Source organism: Haliaeetus albicilla, chromosome 10 (assembly GCF_947461875.1).
Source record: "Haliaeetus albicilla chromosome 10, bHalAlb1.1, whole genome shotgun sequence".
Classification (NCBI taxonomy): Eukaryota; Metazoa; Chordata; class Aves; order Accipitriformes; family Accipitridae; genus Haliaeetus; species Haliaeetus albicilla.
The window spans coordinates 1,688,258-1,700,997 of record NC_091492.1 but is presented as its reverse complement, the minus strand read 5'-3'; the positions used below and the strand labels follow the sequence as shown (position 1 = coordinate 1,700,997).

At 49.9% G+C, this 12,740-nt stretch overlaps 1 protein-coding gene across 3 annotated transcripts in view; it reads right to left on the bottom strand.

The window, feature by feature from the left end:
• Positions 1-142: 142 nt before the first annotated feature.
• Positions 143-12,740, bottom strand: part of ANKRD11 (ankyrin repeat domain containing 11) — a 159,659-nt gene continuing 147,061 nt past the window's right edge. For all 3 annotated transcript variants that reach the window (XM_069793253.1, XM_069793254.1, XM_069793255.1), the window contains 5 exons: positions 5,253-11,986; positions 3,851-3,949; positions 3,601-3,744; positions 2,383-2,475; positions 143-1,443 (listed from right to left, as the gene is read on the bottom strand). In XM_069793253.1, the coding sequence (XP_069649354.1) occupies positions 1,258-1,443; positions 2,383-2,475; positions 3,601-3,744; positions 3,851-3,949; positions 5,253-11,986 (7,256 nt within the window). In that variant the 3' untranslated portion in view covers positions 143-1,257. The remainder of the gene's footprint in view (positions 1,444-2,382; positions 2,476-3,600; positions 3,745-3,850; positions 3,950-5,252; positions 11,987-12,740) is intronic.

Sequence of the window (12,740 nt, the reverse complement as noted above, 5' to 3'; positions counted from 1 at the left end):
CGCGGTACGGACTGTGGGTCAGACTCCCCGTGCGTACCTGAGTGCGTCAGACGGGCTTCCAAGTAACACTGCACACCGTCCTGGCCCTTATTTTTTCCTTGACAGGGAAAGTGCTGCCTAGGGTGAACTATACATACAAAGATAATTTTAATTAATTTATTTATTTCTTTACACATAACTGAAAGTGATGTTACAGTACATAAGTTATTTACAACTGTGCAGTAATGTGTTGCAAAATAAATTATCTAGAAGGCAGCAAAAGTACATTGTTAATGTATATAAAAACTGTACAGCATTTATGGGATACAATTTTTCTTTATATGAGTATTGGCTCTGTAGTGTTTTCAAGTTATGTTCTCAGAAAGAGAAACGAAATGCCCAAGATTAAAGGAAAAAAATATATAAACCACATGGATTTTACTCCATTAAAAACACAGTTGGCAAAGTCCTTTCTCTGCGTCACCATTTCCCCGCCCGCCGCTGGCCGTGCCGCCCCGGCGCACGGTGCGCAGGCGGCTCCTCTGCTCTCCTGAAACGGTGGCGAGCGGCTGCTGCGGGGCGCTGCGGGCGCACCCCACCTCCGCAGCCCGGAGCCGTCCACACCTTCAGAGCCGTGTCTGCCCAAGTTGGACGCTGTCTTTTTTGTTTCTAATTGTTTTTGTTTGTGGTTTTTTTTGTTGGTTTTTTTTTTGTTGGTTTTTTTTTGTTGGTTTTTTTTGTTTTTTTTTTTTTAGACATACCCAGGATGGAACGAGAAACTCAAACACCCCCCCCCCCCATGGTTTCCTACTGCAGCTTCTCCGAGAGGAGATCCACGACCAGTGGAAAACAGAGAGCTGGAAATCACGGTGTTCACAAGTACATGAATCACGTGGTTGCTGGCCCCGCTCAGCAGCTTCTGCAACACACAAATGGTGTCCTTGGCCTCCTCCCTCCATGCCTCTGCCAGTCTCTTGGCCGGTGAGTGCTCGCTGCCCGCGCAGACCGGCTGCCTCCCTGCCGCAGCAGCCGGTTGGAAAGGAGATGCGCCCCGGCCCGCTGCCCGGCGGAGCTGCCGTCAGTCCGGAAGCGAGGGACGCGTTGTGAAGAAAGTGCAATTATTTTTCTTATTGTTTTGTTTTCTGCCGATAGCTGCTTCCTCCTCCTCTGACCAGGGATTCATCAGCAAGCGGTAAGGGTGAATGTGAGCTCGACCGCCCGACCTCGGAGGGCTCCCGTCCTTGCCAGTTTTCAGTGATGTCTCCTGGTTTTGAACTGTCATGCCGGCAAGAGCACAAAGTCATCGTTCACGTCGACCATTGGCACATAGAACGAGGGCACCTCGTTCACGCAGAGGGATTTGTGCCCCGCGGGGTCCAACTCCTGCACTTTCAGCTGCCACTCCATCCTTTGCACTGCATTCAAGGCAGCAGCTTCGTGTTGCTGTCGCATGAGCAGGCACGTCTGGATCGGGGGAAATAAAAACAAGCAGAGATGAGGGGTGAGCGGGAGAGGGCAGGAACGGCTCCTGCTGCCCGTCCCACCTAGCCAAGGCAGGGGACCTGCAGCCATCGCAGCGGGCAGAGCGGCAAATGGAGCGAGGGATGCTGCATGCATCCTTGCAGGAAGAAACGTAGACTTGGGACATCTGCCGAGCCCGATTCCAGCAGGAGCAGGGGCAAAGCCAAAAGAGCCTCATGGGGCAGCTTTTAAAGGCTTGTAAGCACTCAAGAGCACTGATCCCGCTGGCGACAGCCTCGGCAGACAGTCCCCGTCGGCCCCCGCAGTGGCCCTTGGCTGCCCGAGAGCAGGGTCCTGGCTCCCTTCGTCAGAGCTGCCAACTCTCTCCGTGTCACCGGCTGAAAGCGCCATCGTCCCTGCTCTCTACCGTGCCAGTTTGCCACCCAGAGCTCTGCACAGGACTCTGGAAAATCATTGCACGGGCTCCTGCCACCTTGAAGTTTGCCATAGGTTTTGAGCTTGCTGCAGCATGTGTTGCTGGCGAAGAGTAGTGCCCGAGGGTTTAACTGACCGAGAAAGCTCCAGACCATATGGCACGAAGCAGAGTAACAGCCAGCCAGACAACCCGAAGCAGAACGTGTCTCCCTTCCCCCTTTTTGGAACCAGGAGAGGCAACTGCACTCCCGTAGTCCCCGCAGAGGCTCCCACCTCTCCGCTGTGCTGCGCACAGAAGCGTCCCCCATCACATAACGCTGCCCAGACTACCTCGGGACATCTGCTCCCACCAGATTTTTGGGAACCACAAAGGCAGCTTCCAGGCTACAGCAACAGCCAGGACCCCTCTTGGGGAAACCCTCCTGGCAGCAGGCAGAGCAGCAGGACCTGCTGCTGCCCACGTGCTGCAGCGGCAGCCCGGAGCACCGGGGCTCCCACGCCTCTCACCTTCATTCGATCATACTTGTCATCCACGTCTTGCAACCAGGAAATGAACTGTCGCGCGTTGAAGCGGTCTCTGACCGATTTGTTTTCGTCTCCCTATGAAAAAGACAGCAAAAGAGAATTACATGGTAATTTTTTTTACTTTTTTTTTTTTACTTTAAGCAGTCACAGGTCTAACAGGCCATATTCAAACCCCTCTTAGGGTACACACTCATCAGAAACAAGAAAGGTGTCTGCAGGGAGGGAGAATAGAGCACGCTGCTCCCTGCTGCTCTTGCAGCCCTTTGCCAGGGGCTTCAGCTTCTGACAGAGATGCATGCATGCACGCACTCCCCACTTTTGCTTTGCACCTCTCTGTCTCCTTCAGCTCATGCCCAAGATCATGACGTCTTCGGTGTAGAAGCACAGACACTTGGCTGGGAAATGCTGAGGGATAAAATCAAGGCTCCTGGATCAATACACCAGGTCATTAATAAATTCCAGGATCCCATCTTCTGCACAGGATCCCTCCCGCAATGCAGCAGCATGCTTCCCCGAGCAAGCCGGGCTGGCGGCAGCTGCAGGGCGCGGGCTGCAGAGGGTGCTGGTGGGATGGCTCAGGACCAGCGCAGCCGCACGGCCACCAGCTGCAGAAACCAGACACGATTCCCCTTTCTCCAGCACAGACCGACATGAAATCGAAGGAAGAAATGACCATTTTTTGTGGGCTGTAAGACAGAGTCTGTCTCTTTCAAAGCCACTATTCAGACACAAATCAATTTAATGGCTCTCTCCCCTTCCTTCAACAGGAAAAGATATCCCAGAGTGTAGTAAAATAAACCTTTCAAGTGTGCAGATGATCTTGATCAAGAAGAAATGCAGAGGATCCTGAGACTCACTGATAAATGTGAGTCATCTCTGCTCCTAAAGAGACACGATGTTCCCTGTATCCCTGTGTTCCCGGATGCATTTCCTTTCCCGGCACGCACGTGGGGTATCCCAGAACGTGCGACACCAGAAACTGAGTCAGATTAGGCAACCTGGGGACGTGCTGGGGAGGGCTCCTGCAGTATGTCCTGCATCTGCGTGCCGCGGTGGGTGACAGGCACCTGAGCAGGGAGAGCATTAGTAACTCCTGCCTACATCCCTCCCTCCCTCCCTCTGTCCAGAAAAGCACCGTCTCCCTTGGGGTCTTGCACAGCACCTCTGAGATACTTCTTCACCACCAAGACAGGCACTGACCTGATTTTCTAGAGGCATATTATAGACCTCGGAGTCCAGCAGCATGGTGCAGGCGCTGAAGGGCACAGCCTGGTTGGCAATAGTCCTTGCTGCCCGACAATGAACTCTCAAAATCTCCTGCTCACAGGAGACGATGAGCTTCTCCTGAGGAAGAGCAAACGAAGCAGTGAGCGTGGCAGCCTCAGTCTCCCCAGCAGAGGAAATTCGGGACCTCTTCCCCAGCAGGACTTTCCCCGGAGTGCTCCCTTACCCGCTCTATGCTGTGCTGGAGCCGCAGCTTTCCCCGGACGGCTTCCTGCTGCTTGAAGAGCTCCTTCAGAGGCTCCGCGAGCGATGGCGGCGGGGCGATCTGCGGGCACACGACGGCGGAGGGTTAAAGCCAGCAATGCTGTGGGTGCACAGCCCGCGGGGGCCGCCTGCTCCCCCCACCACGCAGGGCCCTGCCTGCAGCATGGCCATGTAGCCGAAATGCACCTTGGCCCAGGGCTCGGAGAGGGAGTCGGTGCCACCCTGCGGGGTGCTGTACGGCGCTCACCGGAGGAGAAAATCTGCCTATTTCCTCAGGAGGCAAAGGACAACATTCTGCCAGTGCTCAGACCACAGCAAGAGGTGAGACAACAGGGCAAGAGATGTCCAGTGCCGAGAGACGAGCTCAGCCTGCAGAACCAGAGCCTAAATCACCCCACGGGCTGCAAGGGCAGTTGGTAAAGGGGCCTGAGCGCGTCTGACAAAGGGGATGATACTGTTGGAGAAACGCTGCCGGGAGCAGGCCAGTCTGCGCACCAGGAAGGGTGCCTGTGTCCTGATCTGTCCTGCGCTTTCCTGGGGAGCAAGACGCTCCTCGAGCACAGCCCAAGTTGCAGAACAGAGGAGCAGGCAGCTCTGGGTTAGTCTAGAAAGGAACAAGCAGATGAGAACACAGGCTACAACCACTGCGGTGCTGGGGCAGGCAAAGCATGTATTAACTCATGCAAACAGTAACTCACGCATGGACTACGCTGCAACAGAAATACCCGCAGACCAGGGTACGTCACCCTGCCTGCAGCAGGGAACAAAGCCTGACGTGGCCGGTCGTATCGACCCTCCTCCTCCAGGCTGGATCCCAGAGTTACTGCCTGCAGCATTAAGTTTATTGATGCAACTGTATTAGCAAGTCCATTCATGCAGCACAGCAGTGAAATGCAGATCCCACTGCCAAGGAGTGTGTGTGCTATCGGCAAGTCAAGTATCGGTGCTTGGGAAAATGAAGGCAGGAGTTAAGAGCCATCTTTTTCCTACGGTCTTCCAGGTTCATTATCCAATTACTATACTGCTTGTACAAAGCAGTTTTGACTTCCAGCCTCAAATCCCGTGAATTCACACAAACTTGCTCTAAAGCCTGAACAAATCTCAGGTTCCTAAGCACAGCCCAAGGTCTTCTCTGCAAAAATACAGCATCTCAGAGGATGCATTTATCACGCAGCCATCCACTTACCAAGGCTTAGATTCGTCGTCATGAGCATGTTCTAAAAGCTGGCTAAAGCCACGGCTTGGGTGCCGTTGGCATTGCAAGGGTGCTCACGATGCATAAGGGGATAATCTGGGCTGTGCTTGTAGCAGCAAGGGAGGGGACAGTCCCTGATGCTGTGGTTTAAAGAGAGAAGGTGACTCACCACTGGAATATGGAGCTTGCTTAGAGGCTTGCCATCCAACAGGTAGGAGCCTGTATAGGTGACATATTCAGCGTAGCACTGCGGAGCTTGGGGAGTAATATAGCAGAGGATTTTCCGCTTCTCTTCAATCTTTTTCCTGATCTGGAGGTACTCAAAGTAGGGGTTGGACCTGTCACTGTGATAAGGTTCAATGTCATCCAGTTTTATAGCATCTACGATAGCTGCCAGTGTTTGCTGTATCATCTCCCTCGTCTGCTGGGTGGATGTGTTGATCTGCTGCTGCAGCTGCTGGTTGGAGCGCTGGAACCGGCGCTTGCGCGGGTGCTGAGCCTGGGAATCGTCCTCCTCTGTAATGCGGCCTTTGGCACGTGTGGCGGGTGCAGAAACGGGAGGAAATTCCTTCTCAGAAGAGGCGGCGTTCTGCTTGTTTTGGTTGGCGAGCATCTGAGCCCGGTTCCTGGTAATCCGCTGAGGAATCTCTTCTATTTTGGGAGGTTTGGGAGCTTCTGCTACTGGTTTTTGTACTGGTTCAACGATTTCTGCTTGAGTGTTGCCCAGAGGTGCATCTGCCTGGGAGGAAGGGACTTGGCTCCCACTGCGTGCCGCAGCACCCTCCTGTGAAACGCTGCCCTCGGTGGTGGCCGCGGGTGGGGGACCAGCCTGGGAGCTGCTCTCTGCCACCCCACCAGAAGACGACAGGTCTTCATGCACGGCCTCCACCTCTTTGCTCTCCGCCTGAGCAGATTCGGATGGGGTCTGCTGGAAAATCTGTGCTTCTGAGTCCTCCGCTCCTTTTTCCTCAGCTACGTTCAGCGCTTCTGAGGTGGCTTCTTGTGCAGCCACTTCTGGTTTCTGCTCCTCTGCTTGTGGCTCCGTCTCCACGGGCAGGACGGCCGTTGCCTGGATGGCCGGCGGCTCCTCCGGCTCACCAGACGCTATTACGGATGCGCTCGCTTTAACGATCCCAGCGCTTGTTTCTGAAGCAGCTGCTGGGCTTTCTTCTACGGCTTCTGCCTCAGTCATCTCTGTCTCTGCAACATCCTTAGGTTGGAGCGGCAGCTCTGGCAGTGAGAAGGGGCCAAGGTCCAAGTCATCTTCTGTATTGGTGAAGGGATCAGGCCACGTTACCGCCTCCTCTGTATTTGCAGGCGCAGCGTTGTTGTTTTCCAAATAGTTGTTTTCTGGCGTGCTAACAACTTCTGCCTGAGGTTCTGCTGGCATACAGGGAGGCTCTGGAGGTATCTCAGGTGCTTCTTCTGGAAGAGGCTTGCAGTTATTGAAGAACGTGTCTAACCTAGTAGGGGACATGTACGGAGCTTGCTCTTCGGCATTCGCTATTTCTCCTGGAACTGCTTCCTCAGCATCCTCCTTGACTTCATCGAGCCCTGGTTCAGACACTGACAGAGGGTAAGATATGGGAGAAACGGGGTAGGAAGTATCTGTGGGAATGAAGGCTACCGGTGTAGGACGAATCGGCTCTAGGGAACAGAGCGGAGGTTTAGGGGACTCGGAAAACCTTTGGGGAGATTTCATCAGAAGCTCTGAGCCCATGGACCAGCTGACAGAGTGCTCTGCCGGGTTACCCATCAGGGTGGGAGGAATGGCAGCGTCAGGGTTTCTGGAAGGAGGGTTATCCCAGTCTATATTGTTTTGTTCTGGCATACCCGAACTAAAATGGTTTTCTTCAATTGGTGGTAAGTAGGTAGATTCTGGTGGCATAATGGAGGCAGTAGCTTGCTGCTCTTCCGTGGTATCCAAGGGCATGCCGAGGTCGGGGGGAAGAGCACTTTCTACTGAAGGAGCCAGCAATTCATCTCTGTGCGAAGGGGAGGATTTTGCTTGCAAACCAGAAAAGACACTTTCAGGCGACTGGGCGACTCCGCTGACAGCTCCTGGCGCGCAGTGCAAAGCTTCCACTTTTGGTGATGAAACCCCATAATCTGGTGAGTAATACCCAGGAGATAAACACTGGAACTTCTCAGCAGGAACAGAAGGAAGGGGAGCTTTCTCCTCCATTAAATGCTGCACTGGAGAGTCATAATTTGATGTCGCTGGGACGCTTTGCTGTCTGAAAAATTTATCTCCGACACTGAATTCTTCTTCAGGTGCCCTTCTGATATCAACCGAGATGGAACGATAAAGGTTCGTGGAGGGTATGGTACGAGTCGGGGTCTGACTTGGATTCTCGGGGAGCCCACTGGAAACATTCGCATATCGGTCGAAGAAAGATGGAGAACAGGCGTTCATGGACATCGTGGATATGGGCAGTGAGTGCTGTGAGTCTGCGCACTCAAACATCAGGTCCGTGTAGTCTTCGTTGCTGCACGAAGGAGTCCTGGGTGTCTGCATCACCTCCTCGTAGCTTGGACAAGAGACGACGGATGCCGGGGTTGGGACTCCCGTCGGCCGGTTCTGATCCGGCCTGGGAGATGCCGGGAGGATTTCCTTCAGCTGAGGACCCGTTATCCAGTCCTTAGAGTCTGTGCCAACAGCAGGCTGTGCCTTGTTTTCAGGTGACAGTATAGGAGTCAGTGGACCCAACTCCTTAAGTTTCTTGTCCTTGAGCTGAGTATCCAACGATAACGGCTTCTTTGTTGCCAGATCCAGACTCCTCTTGCGCACATCTTCTGAGCTTTTAAGTTTGTCCTTTAATTTGGGGTCTCCGGACCTGTGCCTCATTTTCTCCATTTGCTTCATTCTCTCTTTGTGCCTTTTGTGGCGCTCCTCGATTTCCAGGTCTTTCTGGCTCAGCATCCTCTCAAAGCTGGTCATCATCAAATCACCGTCTCCCAGAAGTTTCTCCCTTGGCCTGGCATCTTTCTTGCCGCTGTCTTTGGAAAGGGTTATTTTTTCATTCCCATTGCTTATTTTTATTGATTCTGATTTGTCTTTCTCTTGGTTCTCCTTCAGCTTCTCCTTCAGTTTGGTTTCACCAAATTTGAGGTTGTCCTCCTTTGATTTATCTTTAAAGGTGGTAACTTGAGGATTGTCCTTGTCTTTAAGCGTTGACTTTGGCTCGTCTTTGTGATGTTTAAAGAAACCATCTGCATGTTTGTCTCTATGCTTTTCCTTTTCCTCCTTCCATTTTTCCTTGTGTTTATCTCGCTTCTTTTTCTCTTTAACTGTGCTGATGGTGCTGGAACCGTAAGTCTTTTCTTTTTCCGCCTTCTTTGACAGCTCTCTTTCAGAATCATTTTTATCTTTCTTTTCAGAAAATAAGTAATCAATGCTTTTCTCTGGTTCCTCATCAGGCTCTGCCTTCATGTTGTAGGAAGTGCTAAAAGCCTCCCCATCCACAGAGAAATCTTTTTCATAATGAGTGGAATCCTTTCTGCTGCTGGAGTCTTTGAATTCTTCTGTTTTCTCCTTTTTCTCAGTTTTCTCCTTCTTTGCTTTTTCCTTCTCATGACTTTTCTTTGACGAAGATGAAGAATGTCTGTGTCTCTCCTTCTCCTTGAGTTTGTCCTGCAAGCAGGGTAAAGGGAGAGAGTCCTTAAACTTTTCTTCAGCAGCATCAGTAAGAGAAAGGTTAGAAGACTCAAAGAGGCTGGTCAGTCCTGGATCTTGTCCTCGATCTGTGAAGCTGTCAGAAGAGATCTCACTGATTTTGTCATTGGAGTCATCTCTATAGTCATTCAGAGCCTCCTCCTCCAATTTCTCCAGCAGGCTCTTCTCTGACTCCCCTCCTTTCAAAGACTTTTTCTCTTTGGAATGCTCTTTATCCGGCTTCTCCTTATGCTTGCTTTTCACCTTGTCGTCATTGGCATGTTTCTTTTCAGCCTTCTCTGGGAGCTTTTGCTTGTTTTTCTTCTCTTGAGTGGAATCTATGGACGTTCTGTCTTTCCTGTCCTTGTACTTCTCGGTAGAGTCTTTATCTTTCTTCTCTTTGTGTTTTTCAAAGGAACTCTTCTCCTTCTTCTCTTTTCCCCCTTCCGATGTTCCTTTGTCCTTCTTCTTCTCCTTGGAGTCCTTATCTTTCTGTTTCTCTCCTGAATGTTGCCGGTCGGAGGAGTACTTGCGGTGCTTGTCGGGGTACAGCTCCTTCTCAGCAGCTGCACCATCATCCTTCTCCTGCAGACTGTCCAGACGATGCATTTCGCTCCCAGCAGAGTCGCTGACTTTGAACCCAGTCAAGCTGTAATCATCCCTCTCGTCTTCGCTTTCATCTGTGAAGATGTCTGCAATGCTGTACCAGCTTTTCTCCTTGCCTTTCTTCTCATCCTTTTTCTCGGAGAAGTCCTCCCGATCTGTGGAGAAGTTTTTCTCTTTCTTCTCTTTAACCTGGTCAAAAGAACTCTTCCTTTCCTTGTCTTTGCTGTGCAGGTCTTTGTACTTCTCTTTAGTTTCTTTTTTCTCTTTGAAACTCTTGTCTAGTTCTTTGTCTTTCAGGATTTTCTCAGGAGCAACTTTTTCATTTTTCTCCTTGTCGCCTTCTTTGGATTTTTCCTTGTATTTTTCTGGCTTCACTTTTTCTTTTTTTTCTTTATCAGGAGCATCTTTCTTCTCCTTTTCCTTTCCAGAATGGTGCCTCTCCCAACTCTCCAGAGTTTTACCACTGAATTCGGGGTCAGACTTATCCTTGAAGAACGTTTCGCAGCCATATTCTTTAAAGTCATCTCGATAGGGCTCCTCCTGCTTCGTTTTGGTATCTTTTCGATCTTTAGAGCCATCAGAGGAATCTTTTCTGTCCTTGTTGGTTTCACCTGTATCTTTTTCCTTCCTCTCCTTGACACTCTCTGCAGAATCCTTCCTCTTCTTATCCTTTTCAGGCAAATAACTAGGAGTAACTTTGTGTCTGTCTGTTTGGTCCTTTTTCTTCTCGGAGCTTTTGTCCACATAGTCCCTCTCTTTCTTCTTTAAGAAAGTGTCCTTTTCATTACGTTTCTCGTTGTATTCCTTCTTCTCTTTTGTTTTATTTTCCTTTTTCTTGTCTTTAATTTCCTCTTTCATGGGTTCTATGATTAGTTTTGCCACGGTGTCATTTTTAATCTCCCTGAAATCTGTTACTGGAGAATCCCAGCTATCTTCACCTTTGAAATCAAAGGATGAATCAGAAGACAAGTCTGAAAACCACCTCTCTTGCTGATCATCCGAAAGGCTGAACTTTGTGTCCTCACTTTCGGGAAATTGGTTTTTGTTATTAAACTCATCAAATCCAGACTCATCCCTGTAAAGTTTTTCTTTTTTGCATTTTTCTTTCTCTTCCTTGAAGGATTTTTCTTTCTCTAATTTAGAAACCTTCTCCTCCTTCAGCTCATTCTTCTTTTCAGATTTTGACTGCTTGTCCTTTGACTTCTTCTTTCTCTCCTCCTTGTGTATTCTCGGCTTCTCCTCTTTGGGAGACTTCTCCTTTACAGGTTTCTCTTTTTCTGATTTACTTAATCCTTCTCTGAAGGATTTGCTCATGTCTTTACTACCATCTTTGACTTTTCTTAAAGATTTCTCCTCTTTTGAGGATTTTCCAGTCTCATCTTTAAACAACCATTCCTTCTCCTCCACTTTACCTTTGGGGAGCTTTTCCTCCTTCTTACTGTGTTCTCGCTCATGCTTTAACACTTTCAACTTGTTTTCGACTGGATTTTCTGTCTCTACTATCAAGCCTTTCTCAGGCTTTTGTTTAGAGTCCTCAAACTCAAAAGAAAACGTTTTGATTATTTTAATGTCTTGGCTGATGGGACACTGCCCCTTCTCCTTGTTTTTATGTTTGTGTTTTGTTTTATGCTTTTTAACAACCTTCCCCTCCTTGTCCAGCTTTGGAATTGCTCCATCCACATTGCTATGGAATGAATTCTTTTTCTCAGAAACAGTGTTGTGTGGGGTGTTTTTCTTTTTGTGCTCTGGTTTCTTCCTGACTGGCTTTAGCGACTCTAAGCTCGAGTCCTCGGACGAGTAGTCTGACTCGCTCGTCAGTCTCGTCCTGGTGGAGTCCGATAAGGAACTGACATCTGACCAAGCTGGAGAAGATATGGTTTTCCAATTGTCCGTCCTCCAGTGCTTGGAGTGCTGTTCTGTAAGATTAGGATTATGTTTCTGGGATGCTAAACTCCCATGAGAAGAGGTCGATGAGGCAGACAGAGAGTTAAACAAGGAGGATTCCTTTAGCACTAGCCTGGAGTCCTTTACACAGCTAGAGCTCTGAAGAGAGTCTCTATCATCCTCCTCACTCTCCACGTTTTCACTCTCTGATTCAGAGGAACAAAATTTGTCATTTTTTTTGCCAAACCGAACCTCTTTGCTTTTCGTCTCCTTCTTCCGCTTCTTTTTTACTTTGCTTTTCTCCTTCTGCGGCTTTGTGCTGGCGGGCTCCCGAATCTTGCTGCTGGGCAATATCGAGTGGGTCGAAAGTCGGAGCTTCTCCCCCGTCCCCACAGCAACGCTGGTCTCCTCCTCGTCCGAGCTGTCCGACAGGATGCGGTGGGCAGCTTTCTTTGGTGTAATTGTGTTATTTTTAGTATAAGTTTTCACTTCCATTTTGGGTATGGAAATGAAACTGTTTGCTTTAGTCTCTTTTCTGTAATCCTTTTTCAGCAAATGTTTGTCATCGAGTGGCGGGACCCGGTCCTGCTCATCGTCCTCATCAAATTCATACTCATCCTTCACCGGGGTGATGGTTTTGGGGGGCTCCTGGGCCTTGGGCTTGTGCTTCAAACCCTTCTCAAACTCTGAGTCTGTGTTATTGCCATCAACAGAGCTGGAGGGAGCGAAGGAAGGGGCATCCTCCTCTTCTGAGGTCTCTGCAGAGAGAGAAGAACAACGTGTTAAGGGCTGCGAGGGGTTTCGGGGAGTGAACATCATCAGTCTGCTGCAGATGTGAACCCCTGCGAACAGCCCTGCTGCCCTTTTGCCTCAACCAGCCTTTGCTAAGTTTGCAGCTGAAAGCTCAAAATGCCAGGCTGGGAGAGCTTTTAGAAAGGAATAGCTATCCAATCTCAAACCTGCATGGGGCATTCCTCCAAACAACATCCTGGGTGTATCAAGAGAAAAACTTTTTAACAGGGTTATGACTGCACACTCATACACAGCATAGGTCAAGACTCCCCATAAAACTGGAACTCTAACTAGCACTAATTAAAACCTGCAGCGTTTCCCACCTGGCACAGCCACAATAGTGTCACTCATGGGACAGGCTGAGGGACAGCCCGGGAGCACAACCTGAAATGCCAGCACTGGTACAGCCGAGCACTGTGCCCTCCAACTGGGGAGGGAAGGGAATACACGTGCACGCAAACCTCCTCCTCTCCATGCACGAGCTGGAATATTACCCACATTTTAAAGGTAAGACATCCATTTACCTGCAATTGGCTTCCAATCCTACATCTCGATTGCACCAGGCAAGTGATCTCAACGTAGGCTTCCAGGGCAAACAGCTAGAGCTCCCGGAGCTAAAGGCTGGTAGTTATGTTGTCTGAATTTGGGTTACAGCTACAGATGGACTCCTGACCGTGGCAGCAGCGTGCAGATATTCTGACAAGAGTTTAACTTCACTGT